Raw genomic sequence first — 14,732 nt, forward strand, 5'->3', positions numbered from 1 at the left:
TGTCTCTCTCTGTCCTCTGACCTCAGATGCTGGTGCATGTAATACATCCTAATATCACCGTTTTGGTATCGTTCCCAGACCATAATCTTTTCCTAGTATGGGCTGGGATGACCACGCCCCAAACTCTTTCATTGGTCGCCGCGCAACTGCTTCTTCGTGAAAACATGCAACAAGTAAACAAATATGGTTAGGATTAAGGTTAAGGAGTGAGAAAGTTGCAGCTGAAGGTGTGCTTAAAGGTACTTGCCTTCCAATCTGAGGATTGGGGTTTGATTCCTGGTCAAACCACACACATTTTTATAAAACATTAGGTTTAGGCAAGTACAACAATGTGGTTAGGGTTGTGGTTAAATAAGAAAACCCTAACCCTAATCTTAACCACATCTTTTTTGCTTGCCACACGTTTTCAGGAAGAAGCAGTTGCGGCGACCAATCAAATGAGTTGGTCCTCCTGGCCCCTACCAGGAAAAAATGATGGTGCAGGAACAATACCAACACGGCGATATCAGGACGTGCAGCGCATGTAGGCCCAACCGGAAGTGGCAGGACTTTGGCTCTAGTCTATAGAGTACTGCAGGAATGAGTCCGGAAAACATGGACGCTAGTGAATGGGGTTTTTGTATGGAGATTTCAGGTAATGCATGAAATAAGGTCTGTGGTTAATACAAGTTTTCGAAGTTTGTGTTCAGCAAGATAATCTTCACAAATGAGGACTATACTTTTATGACGTTTGAAGCATTTTCTGAAGATCATGTTAAAAAAAACATGCTTCAAAAGTCTTAAAGTCATAAAAGTGGTCCTCATTTGTGAAGATTATCTTGCTGAACACAAACTTCACTGTTTCATAAACTTTTGATAACCACAGACCTTATTTTCTCATGTTAACTTTTTAACTATTGTCAGACGGGGGAGTCTCACTGAGAGCAATGATGTATTAATAAGTACATCAGAAAGGCTATGCTGCAAGGGGTATGGTGGTGCAGTGGTAAGCGCTGTCGCCTCACAGCTCGAAGGTCCTGGGTTCGATTCTCACCTGGGACGCTGTGGGCGCTGGAGTTGTGACCCCCCCATATCTTCAGTGCCTACTGCCCAGGTGGGCTATCTCATCGAAAGGGCCTTTCTGTGTGGAGTTTGTATGTTCTCCCCGTACCCCCCAGGGGGTTCCTCCGTACATAACCCCCCCACTAAAAACATGCAGAAGATCGTCATCCGACCAGTGACGACAACATCTAAAGTTGGTCCAATGATGGTCCAATGAAGGTCCCCGGGCGCTGGAAAGAAATAGCGACCACTGTTCCCGGCCTGCCCCCTGGAGGAAAGGACAAGCCTGGATGGGTCAAATGCAGAGGACATATTTCACCGGCCACCGTCAGCATGAGTGTGTGTTGTGGCCGCATGCATGTGTTGTAGTGTTCGTGTGACAATAAAGACGGGCTTCCGTCTGAAATCGTGAAATCATATAGTAGCATCTAACATCCTCTTTAAACCTTTAGGAAATCTCAGCTGAATGTTACAGTTGTTCCCACCTTCCCAGAGACAGAAACAAAGAAATGCCTTCAAACAGACCTTTTTTGTAAGTCTGTCAAACAGCAATATCAGGCAATATCAGGCTATCCTGTTGAGTGTCTCATGGGGTCAAATAAGATGATCATAGACATCCAGGGATTGAGCGAAACTAATGAAGTTAAATAAGGAGGGGGGGGGGGGGGCAACTTTTTTCCGAGCTTTGTCTTAGGAGAGACCCACAGTCTCCGACTTTGGAAACCCATGCTCTAAATGTTCATTTTACATGAGAAAATTTGCTCCAATGTCTTCATAAAACTTAAATTTATGCGTGCAGATAAATCAGGCGTGGTAGGTCCAGGTCATAGCTCACAGAGGGCCCAGTGTAAACAGCAGAGCTCAGAGCCGGGCTTTCCGTGTGGGACAAGACATGGAGACAGATGGGAAGCACACTGGAACTGAGAACTGGGATTCAGTGTTAAAGCTTACAGGGAAAGCTCATCCTAAACTCCAAAATACATATTCTACCTCTCACCTGTTTATCCATCTAGATCGTTTTGGTACGAGTTGCTGAGTTTTTGAGATATCGGCCGTAGAGATGTCTGCCTGCCTTGTCTCCAATACAATGGAACTGGATGGCACTCGGCTTGTGGTGCTCAAAGCGTCAAAAATACATTTGAAAAACTCAAGAGCAATGTCTCCAGAAACCATGACCCACCTAAAGGTGGTCCTCATAAAAGTGGTCCTCATAAAAGTGGTCCTCATTTGTGAAGATGATCTTGCTGAACACGAAGTTCACTGTTTCATAAACTTTTGTTAACCACAGACCTAATTTCATGCATTTAACCAAAATCCCCCTACAAAAATCGCATTGACTTTGAGACAAAGGCACCGGAATTGCTAATGGCCCATAGGCTGTTCCATTTAAACTGGGGAACGATAATGTAACGGTGTAACGGTCCGATTTTCTCTGCCGAATTCGGAGGAGCCTCAGCAACCCCAAAAATCCAAGATGGCTGCTCCGCACACCAACAGTAGTTAAAATCATAGTAAATACTGTATATTAGCACTTGTGTCTGTTTTGTGTTTCATTAAATGAGTTGTACACACAGCAATGTCTAACTGACAGTTAGACATAGACTGACTGAAAGTGCAACAATGGTTAGGGTTTGGTTATGGTCATGGTTAGATAAGAAAACCCTAACCCTAATCTTCACCACATCTTTTTTTACTTGCCGCACGTTTTCAGGAAGAAGCAGTTGTGGCAACCAATCAAATTAGTTGAGGGCGTGGCCATCCCAGCCCATACTATGGAAAAATGATGGAATGATACCAACACGGCAATATCAGGACGTGTCTTTCAGCAGGGCAACTCAGCCCATCCCCCCTGGACTCATTACACTGTTTTCTATGGAAAGTGTTTTCTATGGGGCGTCCCGGGAGCTCACCTGGTAGAGTATGTACCACAAAGGCTAGTCAAAACCCACCCCTGGTCCTTTGCCACATGTCATCCCCAGCTGCCCAGCTTTCCTGTCTGCCTACTGTCCTATCAAATAAATGCAAGATGCCAGGAAAAAGAAAGTGTTTTCTACTTTTTAAGCCACTTCTATAGACGGTTTTCACAGAATTGTGTTGCTGGGAACAGTTTGAAACCTAGCTCATTTCCTGTCAGCTATTTTATCAAACACTGCAACTGTCATGAGGCCAGAAGGAGCTGAGCTGTGGGGCAGTGCTTCTTCACTCTGCTCTCCCTCTCTCTGCTGTCACACCTGCTGCTTCTTCACTCTGCTCTCCCTCTCTCTACTGTCACACCTGCTGTCTGTGGGGCAGTGCTTCTTCACTCTGCTCTCCCTCTCTCTGCTGTCACACCTGCTGTGCTTCTTCACTCTGCTCTCCCTCTTTCTACTGTCACACCTGCTGTCTCTGCTCTCCCTCTCTCTGTCACACCTGCTGTCTCTGCTCTCCCTCTCTCTACTGTCACACCTGCTGTCTCTGCTCTCCCTCTCTCTACTGTCACACCTGCTGTCTCTGCTCTCCCTCTCTCTACTGTCACACCTGCTGTCTCTGCTCTCCCTCTCTCTACTGTCACACCTGCTGTCTCTGCTCTCCCTCTCTCTACTGTCACACCTGCTGTCTCTGGTCTAGGCTGATCTGAGGGGCTGTCGATCACTGGGCTTCATAAGCATGTCGACAAGCTGAGACCTTCATCAGACCATTATTAAATTAATAAAGCTATTGGGGAACTCTACCCAGTAGCCCACCGGTCAGTCATAATAATCATACTGTATCCTGTCTAAGAAGATAATCATAGTCTTGTTAAGTCCAGCTTATCGCTAGCTCTTTTCATCCTGCTTCCTGTGGACTGAATACCTGCTGTACTCTCCTCTCAGACTCAAACCAACCACCTCCAGCTGCCAGCCAGGGACCTCAAGTCTCCGCTCCCGACCCCCTGCGGGCCGGGTCCCACAGCTGCTCTCCACGCTCAAGCCGCTCTCCACGTTCAAGCCTTCAACCAGCAAGCTCAGTAATTCGGCCTCGAAGCCCCCCTTGTAACTCTGACTCTCAGTAAAGATCATTGAACACGTGTCTTGATTTCCTGTCTGCTCTTTGGGGTTCTGTCCCAGCTAGGTCTGTTTTATGCCAGACCCGGGTCTGGTCTGTGACAGCAACAGGAAGTAAGCTAGAGGCAATTTAGAATGTTTATGTTAAGTTAAAACTGTCTTAAAGGGATTTTCAACCTGCTTTGTATCATTACAATGTCACTAATATTATGCAGATGTGCAGCCTTTACCGTGTCTTAATGTCCTGCGCTGAGAGCTCTGCAGTTTATTCCAGGCGTGCCCGAATCAGAATGTGCCAAATGACGCGCTACGCGTCATCTGGGACATTCTCGACGCGAAACAAACAACGCGAAACAACAACAACAGATGTTGCTCGAGGGCAGCAATTGGAGGGCAGCTGTTATTGTCTATTTAAATGTTTTCTAGATGCACACATCCACGGAGAATCGCATCGAGAGCCTTAAGCCTTATAGCCTCGTTAATGACTCTTAGCAGCTGGCGGGGGCGGAGATCTGCAGGCAGACAAATGGATATTTCTCTGTGTGGAAAACATATAGAGAAGGTAAGCACTGTCCATCTGCTTATATTACCAAGATTATAATGATACAAAGGGGGTTGAAAATCGACAAAGCCTTCGTTTAAGAGACATGTGTGTCCATCTGTCCGTGTGTCCCACGGCTCCACAAGCAAGCGAAAGTGAGAGGGTAGTTCGGTGGTCGAGCAAGGTTGAGTGAATGGAGGGAGAGAGTGGCAACACCCACTGGCCAAAAGGGGGCGTGGCAATGGCCGTGGCCAATCACAAAGAGGCATGTAATTTCCATGCGGATTCACGTAGCATCATGAAACTTTGTAGAAAGGTCGGCCATGGGCCAAGGGGTAAGTGAATATATTTCCACACCCACTGGCCAAAAGGGGGCGTGGCAATGGCAGTGGCCAATCACAAAGAGGCACCTAACTTCCAAACAAATTCACGTAACACCACAGAACTTTGGAGAAAGGTTGGTGGAGGTATGGACTCTAGTTTCCACAGAAACAATGGGCTTCTGTCTGTTCATTAAAACATGAGATTAGCTGAGCGTCAATGATTGAAAGTAAAGTAAAGAGAGACGCTAATTAACATTACTGAAGCTAGTGGGAGCGACTGAGGCAGCTATAATGTGTCACCTGTGATGAATGAATCGCATACCAGGCCTGTAACCGCTACTGTCTACATCCCATAACACACACACACACACACACACACACACACACACACACACACACACACACACACACACACACACACACACACACACACACACACACACACACACACACACACACACACACACACACACACACACACACACACACACACACACACACACACACACACAGGATGGATATACTCTGACAGTGTTAGATACTTAAAATTCTTCTATAATAACATTCTGATAGTTATTGAAAGTTCTACTTGGTTTCACACACACGCACACAGGCGCACACACACACACACACACACACACACACATACACACACACAGGGCATTTCTAGAATACCTGGGTGGGGAGGTTTAATTGACAGCCCGGGGGCGTGGCCTGCATGACCCAGACAGGAGCAATGAGTGCATCACACCTTGATGACAGGTAAGGTGTTTGCGTGTGTGTGTGTGTGTCTGTGTGTGCGTGTGCGCACGCACGTGTGTGCATGCGTGTGTGTGTGTTATTAAAGTGGAAGTTTGTTACTAATTGTGTTGACGTAATGGAATAATGGGCAAGTGAGAGAGAAAGTGGCTGGTCTGGTTGACACAGAGAGAGAGAAGAGCAAGCTATGACCAAGTATAGAGCACTAGATTCTCTCCTTGCACTAACTTCTAGTGATTAATCAGTGAAATCACACAATTGACTCATTTAGCTGGGGACTCCCCTGCGACCCCTTCGTCAAGCTGACATTCAAGTCATAAATGTGACTTGCCACGTTCACATCTCTTCAGATACGTCACTGTGTAACCTCTCAGTGCTGCTCTTTTCTGCTCCCTTGGGAGGAATTACTTAAAGGAACACTCTGCCCATTTTCAACCAGCTTTGTATCATTAGAACATCAGTAGTATATCTCAAATCAATATATATTATATACTCAATATATATATATTATATATATATTATATATTATATATATTATATACTCAAATCAACTCTCAATAACTGTCAAACTAGATGAATGATGAATAGTTTGACAGTTATTGAGAGTTGATTTGAGTTAATGAGTTATTCATTTGAGTTAGTGTGGACCAGTGATGTCACTGGTCCACACTTTAACACTCAATAACTGTCAAATTAAATGACAGATTTCAAAACCGTTTACAGTTTTCTGATATACTACTGATGTTCTAATGATACAAAGCTGGTTGAAAATGGGCGGAGTGTTCCTTTAATCTTTCACTTGATCAGAGATCACTTATATCTCAGATTTACTCCTCCAGTATGTCATTTGATAACAAATATGTTGTGAAAGCTAAATCAGCCTGGGAGGAGGAAATAGATATTGAGTTATCTGATGATTGGTGGGCTGGAGCAGTTGATAGGGTTAGTTCTACAACATCATGTGCTCGGCTGGGTCTCATACAATTCAAGGTGCTGCACAGGCTCCATTATTCTAAAGCCAGACTGTCAGAAATCTATCCCAATGTAGATAACAGATGTGACAGATGTAGCCACGCCCCTGCCAACCTTAGTCATAATTCTTCTATAGTTCTATTTCTGTCCCAATTTATGTTCACTTTGGGAGGGTTAGGGTTATGGTATGAGCTGCAGCCATGTCCCCTGATTGCTTGATTTTGGCGTTCCTGGTATAACTTTAAATTTGCGCACCAAACACCTAGACATAATCGCCTTTTCCTCCCTCCTCACACAAAGGAGAATCTTACTATCTTGGAAATCACCTCGTCCCCCATCAGCAGCTTCATGGTTAGAGGATATGATGAGTTTCCTTCAACTAGAAGAAATTAAGTTCTCACTAAAAGGTGCTGTTGGAAAATTTACTGATAGATGGGAACCCTTTCTTTTATATGTAAATAGCCTCCAGAGGCTTCCAGCCGAGCAGCAGGTGTAACTCGCCCTCCTTTTTTGTTTAGTTTTTTTTGTTATGGTTTCTTTTTCTTTTTTCCTTATCCCCCTCCTCCCCCCATTTAATTCCTGTATGTATGTGTGTGTGTGTGTGTGTGTGTGTGTGTGTGTGTGTGTGTGTGTGTGTGTGTGTGTGTGTGTGTGTGTGTGTGTGTGTGTGTGTGTGTGTGTGTGTGTGTGTGTGTGTGTGTGTGTGTGTGTGTGTGTGTGTGTGTGTAATTGCCAAAGCGTGTTTGAAAAGCTTAAATGTAATTGTCAAAATCGCAATTTTCAGAAAATGTTTCAGAAATCATAAAAGTGGTCTCATTTGTGAAGATTATCTTGCTGAACACAAATGTCTCATTTCCATCAACTTTTGTTAACCACAGACCTTATTTCAGACGTCTAAACAAAATCCCCATTCAAAAATCCCATTGACTTCCAGATGATGGAACCAGGTGATGCTAACTTCTGGGTTGGCCTACAAGAATACGTCATCCCTGCGGTTCAGTATTATCTACTATCTCTCTCGCTTTCTCTCTCTCTCTCTCCCCCCTCTCTCTCTCTCTCTCTCTATCTCTCCCCCCCTCTCTCTCTCGCTCTATCTCTCCCCCCCTCTCTCTCTCGCTCTATCTCAGCACCCCCTCTCTCTCTCCTCCATCTCATCTCCCCCCTCTCTCTCTCTCTCTCTCTAGCTCTATCTCTCTCCCCCTCTCTCTCTCTCCTCCATCTCATCTCCCCCTCTCTCTCTCTCTCACTCTATCTCTCCCCCCCCTGTCTCTCTCTCCTCCATCTCATCTCCCCCTCTCTCTCTTGCTCTATCTCCCCCCCCCCTCTCTCTCCTCCATCTAGTCTCTCCTATCTTTAAATAGTCTGCTGGATAAACATCAGTTTCACTGTGGCCATTTGTCTTCTTAATGTGTCCCTGCTGTGTGTGTGTGTGTGTGTGTGTGTGTGTGTGTGTGTGTGTGTGTGTGTGTGTGTGTGTGTGTGTGTGTGTGTGTGTGTGTGTGTGTGTGTGTGTGTGTGTGTGTGTGTGTGTGTGTCAGGCCACCCAGTGTCACTGAAACCATTCCAACTCTTAAGTATGGTCTCTCTTGTCGTCTGCTGATAGAACAGATAGAACGTTAAGTTGTTTTTCCATCTTTTGTACTTACAGTAAAACAGAGGAGGATAATGAGAAAGAATCTTTCTTTAAAAACAAAAACAGATCAAAACAAGGCTCAGGGGTGGACAATTACTTTTCCTGCGGGGCCAGATTGTGGCCAGCCAGGGGCCAAAAAAATATTGTCATGGTGTAACATCTAATTTTACAACTAGATTAATTTATAGAAAACATGCTGTGCACGTATTCTTCAGCATTTATTATTATATTGAAAATCACTCCAAACAGCCAATGTAGGTAGGGCCGCATAATGCCCAGGGCTGGAAAGTACAGACCTCCACCAAGGCCAACAGAGTACCACAGGGATGACGTATTTTTGTACACTTAAGCCCCCTTCACATGATAAGCGCTGTAGGCTGGTAAGCAAGCTCAAGGACCTGGGACTAAACACAGCAATGTGTGACTGGATCCTGGACTTCCTGACAGACCGCCGCCAGGTGGTGAGAGTGGGCAACCTCACCTCCTCCCCACTGACCATCAGCATAGGAGCACCCCAGGGGTGCGTCTCCAGCCCCTTCTGGTACGACCTCTACACCCACGACTGCGTGGCGACTCAATCTTCGAACACCATCGTAAAGTTTGCAGACGACACAGCAGTCGTGGGGCTGATCTCCAAGAGCGACGAGACGGCCTACAGAGAGGAGGTGGGGGCCCTAGAACAGTGGTGCCAGGACAACCACCTCTCTCTGAACGTCTCCAAGACCAAGGAGATCATTGTAGACTACAGGAGGGAAGGGGGGCGCACACCCCCCAATCACCATCAACGGCACAGTGGTGGAAAGGGTGGACAGCTTCAAGTACCTGGGAGTCAACATCCACCAGGACCTGACATGGGCCGGCCACACCGCCACTGTTGTCAAAAAGGCCCAACAGCGACTACACGGACTCAGGCGCCTGAAGAAATTTGGGCTAAGGCCAGAAATCCTTAGGGACTTCTACAGAGGCACCATTGAAAGCCTGCTGACTGGCTGCTTCACCACCTGGTACGGGAACTGTACCACCATGGACCGCAGGGCGCTAAGAAGAGTGAGGCGCGCAGCGCGGCCCAGCACGTAACAGGAAGTGAGCTGCCAGAACTGCAGGAACTGTATAACCAGCGGTGCCTCAGGAGGTCCCTGAAGATCATCAAAGACACAAACCACCCCCACAACAGCCTGTTCTCCCTGTTACCCTCAGGGAGGAGATACAGGGTCCCAAAAGCACGCACAAATCGCTTGAGGGACAGTTTCTTCCCGCAGGCCACGAGACTCCTTAACATACACAAATAGTGTAGTAGCTGTACTGTACTGTACTGTAGCTGCTACCATTACGTATGTCGAAAGTTTAATTGTATGTTTAATTAGGTATATGCTATTTGCACCTGTGCAAATAGAACGTCAATTATGTTTAAGTATGTTTAAAGTATGTAAATGCAATGTGCATGTGAATATGCCACTGTCTTTGAATTGTCTTATCACTTTACTGCCTTATTGCTTGTTGTGTCTCTTGTTGTTTTCCTGCACTCATATGCCCTGTTATTTTGTACTATGTTGTAAACGGAGTCCACAGCACAAGAATTTCACACGTGATACTTGTACTACGGAGTGACAATAAAAATCTTGAATCTTGAATCTTGAATCTTGTGCACTTTTCTCAACACGAGGTAGAGCGGAGCGCAAATCTGCAGGACAAGAGGCGAGCAACGACAGTGAGCACGGTTATCTTCTCTTCCTCCTCTGATTGGTTGCGCTCATGAAAGGTCAGCGAGAAGTAGGTTGAGATATTTTGAACGCTGGACACAGCGCAAAAGTGTCCAAATCGAGCTGTGCGCGTCGCCAAGGGTAGCGTTGTGGCCTAGTTGAGCAGCAACGCTCTCCCCATAGGAAAACAACGGGACAGCCGGGCGCAGAGCTGTTTTACCTCTTTTTTCATAAACTTTTGTTAACCACAGACCTTATTTTAAGCATTTAACTAAAATCCCCATGCAAAAATCCCATTGTCTTTTACACATAAGAACCAGGAAAGTGCTAACTTCCAGGTCATTTTTGCGTGCTTATTTTCCTGTCCAGTGATCTTGCAGCTCGCCGATCACGACGGACCAATAGCACGCCATCTCACGTGAGCTGTGCAAGAACAAAGATGGCAGCAGCCAAAATGCCAAACTACACCCCCCATAATAATAATACAGTTGGCCTATTCCAATATGCTAAAAATGACCCCCACTCCCCCAAGATAGCTTACTACTACAATAATGCACGTGCGCGCAGGGGGGGGGGGTCGAGTTGCTCGTGTTGCTCATTGCTCGAGCGTGTGTGTGAAGATGTGTGTTTGCGTTCATGCCAATTGGCTAAAAGCAGGGGGGGGGGGGGCGTTCACCTTGAGCGACACCTTGACTAACACCACATCTAATCGCAACTATTGCGGATTTGCACATATTTATTTATTTATTTATTTATTTATTTATTTATTTATTTATTTATTTATTTATTTATTTATTTATTTATTCATTCATTCATTCATTCATTTTTCTTTTCTTTGTTTCCAAAATTCATGATGCCCCCATTCCCATATACAATTATTTTTGGAATTCCTTTGGCTAAATGTTTTTATCGCAAAATGCACAGGTATGTAGGCCAGAAAATCTTTCTCAATTACTATTCAACCTGGAAAGGTGGTTTTGGTGTCTAACCCTAGGTTTTAGGGCTCAAGGAATACAACTGAATTGGTAAAATTACCACCAGTTAATTATTTATTGACAAATCCAAAAATGCGTCCCAAGAGGGGGCCCAACATTCTGGTGGATATAGGGTAAAAAAACTTCCCCAGTTGATTACTTAGCCTACATTAACCCTAGAACACTAACGTGATTTAAAGTCACACCATCACTAACGTCGGGTGTATTTCACCCGATGCAATATACCCCATAAAACATACTTCTCATCAAAATATCTTAAAGTACAACAATACATGGCAAATTGAGGTACTCTTCTTTTGTTTTTAAATGTGAAATATCACAAAAAACACAAAAAAGTTTATTATGGGGGACACTATAAAAAATATGTCAAATTCGGGAAAAATTAGGTAATAGTTATAAAAAAAATCCCCCCCCCCCCCCCCCCCCCCAAAAAAAAACAGGAGCTCCCAACTTCTCCTTCGGTCCACCCATTCATGGGACTTGTGTGGTGGGGGGAAAAAAAAAGTCACCACAATACCATTAACCCTAAGATACCCGAAGATATTTTACCCTCTATCACTAACGTCGGGTGAAAATCACCCGAACACGTAGCCGGTAGAAAAAAACATGAATGGGAGCAGGGAAACAAACATTAAATGACGTCAGTGAGCATCCTGAAGGTACCTAAGGACCCGCCCACCTCAGACAGCAGCAAGACAATGAAAATCACGTGAATTCAATTGTCCGGGTGAAAATCACCCAACGTTAGTGTTCTAGACAATTTTGTATTACAAGTTTTCCTAAATGTTATGTTTAAATCTGCAAATTTGCAGAAAACGAACCCATTAGGCCAGTCAATGTATGAAAAAAGCACCTAACCCTGAACAAATTGATACAAAAGGTTTTTCAATGGATTTTGGTACAATTGGTACCAAAAAAATGTTAAATAACATAGGCTACTAAAAATATAGGAAAATAGTTGAATAGCAAAATGAGATATCCTTTTCAAGCTCCCGGCAGCCGCCATCTTGAAAATGACCCCTTTTCGGAATTTTCATTTTGGGAGACTCCATAATTTGTTCTCGGTTAGGCCCCCCCCCCCCCCCCCCCCTTCCCTGCCCCCCCCCCCCCCCACACACACACACACAGATTTACTGGCCTAATGCTTAACTGCCCCATCACTTTTGGCAGGACACTTGTTTCCAGTCTTTCCCAGCAGCACATGAAGGCAGCATTGCCTCAGCGGGAGCGCGCGTGGGGTCCGCGGATGTGTGCCCCGCGCGCCGCCTGTCAACCTGACATGCCCATGCCCTGACAACATAATCAACAGTCATTACAGCTCGGCTGCGCGTGCACGCTGTTTACATCCTCGGCTCGGTCACGCGGCCTGTCCTGCCTGTGCGCGTGCCTCCTGCGTGGTGGTGACGACAGCGCGCGGGCCTCCCAGGTGAACTAGTGAGGCGCGCGCAGCTTCACCTGTCCGCAGGTTACAACCGTACAGCCAACCAGCTGACAGGAGAGCCGGAAGCAGGAAGACAGAGGGAGAGAGAGAGAAGAGAAAGCAGAGAGAGAGGAAGAGAAGAGTAAGTTTGAATGCTTAAACGTTTAACTTCTGCTCTGTGTGCCTCTGTCTGTCTGTATGTATGTCTGTCTGTCTGTCTGTCTGTCTGACTCACTGACTCACTGTTGGTTGGTTAGTCCACAAAAAGTTCATCATGCTGCTACACAGCACAGTTTTCACCCGAGACAGAAACTGTGTGTGTGTGTGTGTGTGTGTGTGTGTGTGTGTGTGTGTGTGTGTGTGTGTGTGTGTGTGTGTGTGTGTGTGTGTGTGTGTGTGTGTGTGTGTGTGTGTGTGTGTGTGTGTGTGTGTGTGTGTTGCCATTGTTAAAGAGATAGGCCTACTCAACACTTTTTCCACTTTTTTCTGCTGAAAATCAATAGGCTATATATTGGAAATAAGCTGTGTTCTTGATGAATCCAGGTCAAAGTCCCTGACATTTACTGTAAAACTGCCTCAACTTCCTCATCTCTTCTCACATACCTATGCAGTTCCTTACCCTCAGGCTCTTCTAAATTTCGTGTTAACACTACAGTTGGAAGAGCCCTCTCATCGACCATAGGATTTTCGTTAGACAATCTTTGTTGGGCATTAAACTCACCTTATTTCTGCACAAGTCACAGGTAGGGTCGGGTGGGGCAAACCAGTGGTGTAGTCTACCTTTTTTCAGAGGGTATACTGACTCTGACTCTGGGGGCGTGGTTTCGGCCGGAAGTGGGCGGAGATTCGACCCATTTTTTGTTGTTGTTGTTCCTCCCTAAATTTACAGAATAGCTTCAGCTATCAGCTTCATCTTGCTTCTTCGGTCGCTATTCTCTCTCCTGAAGATTTGTTTACCGACGGGGAGAAAGCCCCACGTGATAGCCACCCGTCAATCTCTCTCTCTCTCTCTCGCTCTGCTCAACGCTGTAACACCATTTTATTTTGAAATTCAGTTGACTTTGCCATTTCCCACAGATATTGTCACATTTTTCTTTCATGGCTTGACAGAAAAATCTGCCTTCACGCGCCTAGTCGGCTTGAAGAACTCACGTAAAAATCGGCGCAGCTCAGGCGAGGCGTGGGTACACGGAAGGTTCATGTTGAGGCGCCCTGTGTACACAGCCTCATTGACTAAAAAGGACGCCTATTTAAAAGCGTGGGTAAAGGCAAGGCTTGGGTGCTGTGTGTGAATGTAGGGTAACACACAGAGCGCACAGGGTGAATTTTATGAATGGAAATTGAAAACGATACGTATCATAGCGCATTTCCCAGTGCGCATACGCAAATCTGAGTCATTTCGCAGTGTGTATACGGCGTATACGTGCGTATCACGTAGAGACAACAGCACTGGGGCAAACTAATTATATCGGAAGCCTAGTTGCCGAAAAAAAGTGAGCGGTGGTGGTCTGTCTAAATGCATTGTAGAATGTACAAGACAAAATGATGCCAGTGCGCATGCATCTGGACTCTGTTTCCAGGCAACTCGGTGATTCTCGTCAAACTTTGTCTTAAAAAAAAGAACAACAGCTTACTTTTTTCCGCAACTAGGCTTCCGATATAATTAGTTTGCCCCACCCGACCCTACCTGTGACTTCAAAGTGCAGAAATAAGGTGAGTTTAATGCCCAACACAGATTGTTTAGGTTTAGGTTTAGGTTTAGTTTTAGAGTACGTCAGATAGCCTAGGTTGTATTTGTTTGTAAAAAAAAAATTATGTTCGTCTGTTTGTTTGTTGAGTTTACGGTAGTTTAGTGGCCAGGCACAGGTTATGGATAGTCAAATGTGGAGTGGGTGGATTCGAAAGCGTCAAAACTCTCCGCCCTTTTTATTTATTTTTAAAACAGACACAAGTCACGGCTGACTGCTGACTCAGTAGTAACGTGTTGAGTATCACTTTAAAGTCATCACTGTTCACCAGCCTGTCGCTCCTCCTTGCTCCATTCAAAGCCAGTCCCGTTTGCCGTTTTCACGCTCTGGACTCTTTACTACTGACTATTTACCAACGCAGCCTTTGTATTCCTTTTCACTAACACTGTGCCAAGTGTTTGATTCTTCATATTCATGTCTGTATTTTTGCAACTTGGAGAGTTTTCGCTGGAAATGGTGAAGAAGGAGCAGCCATTTTCCCAGCGGCACCGGATCAGAGCCAATAAGAGAGCAGATTGGTCAGCTTGACCCTAGTCTCGCTGACCAGCCTCCCCTCCCTACCGTGAGAGGAGTCTGG

The 14,732-nt window shown here is 45.5% G+C and overlaps 1 protein-coding gene across 2 annotated transcripts in view; it reads left to right on the forward strand.

The window, feature by feature from the left end:
* Positions 1–12,502: 12,502 nt before the first annotated feature.
* Positions 12,503–14,732, forward strand: part of sh3yl1 (SH3 and SYLF domain containing 1) — a 46,630-nt gene continuing 44,400 nt past the window's right edge. For both annotated transcript variants that reach the window (XM_083632596.1, XM_083632597.1), the window contains exon 1: positions 12,503–12,549. In XM_083632596.1, the coding sequence (XP_083488722.1) occupies position 12,549 (1 nt within the window). In that variant the 5' untranslated portion in view covers positions 12,503–12,548. The remainder of the gene's footprint in view (positions 12,550–14,732) is intronic.

Source organism: Poromitra crassiceps (genome assembly GCF_964638095.1).
Source record: "Poromitra crassiceps genome assembly, chromosome: 3".
NCBI lineage: Eukaryota > Metazoa > Chordata > Actinopteri > Beryciformes > Melamphaidae > Poromitra > Poromitra crassiceps.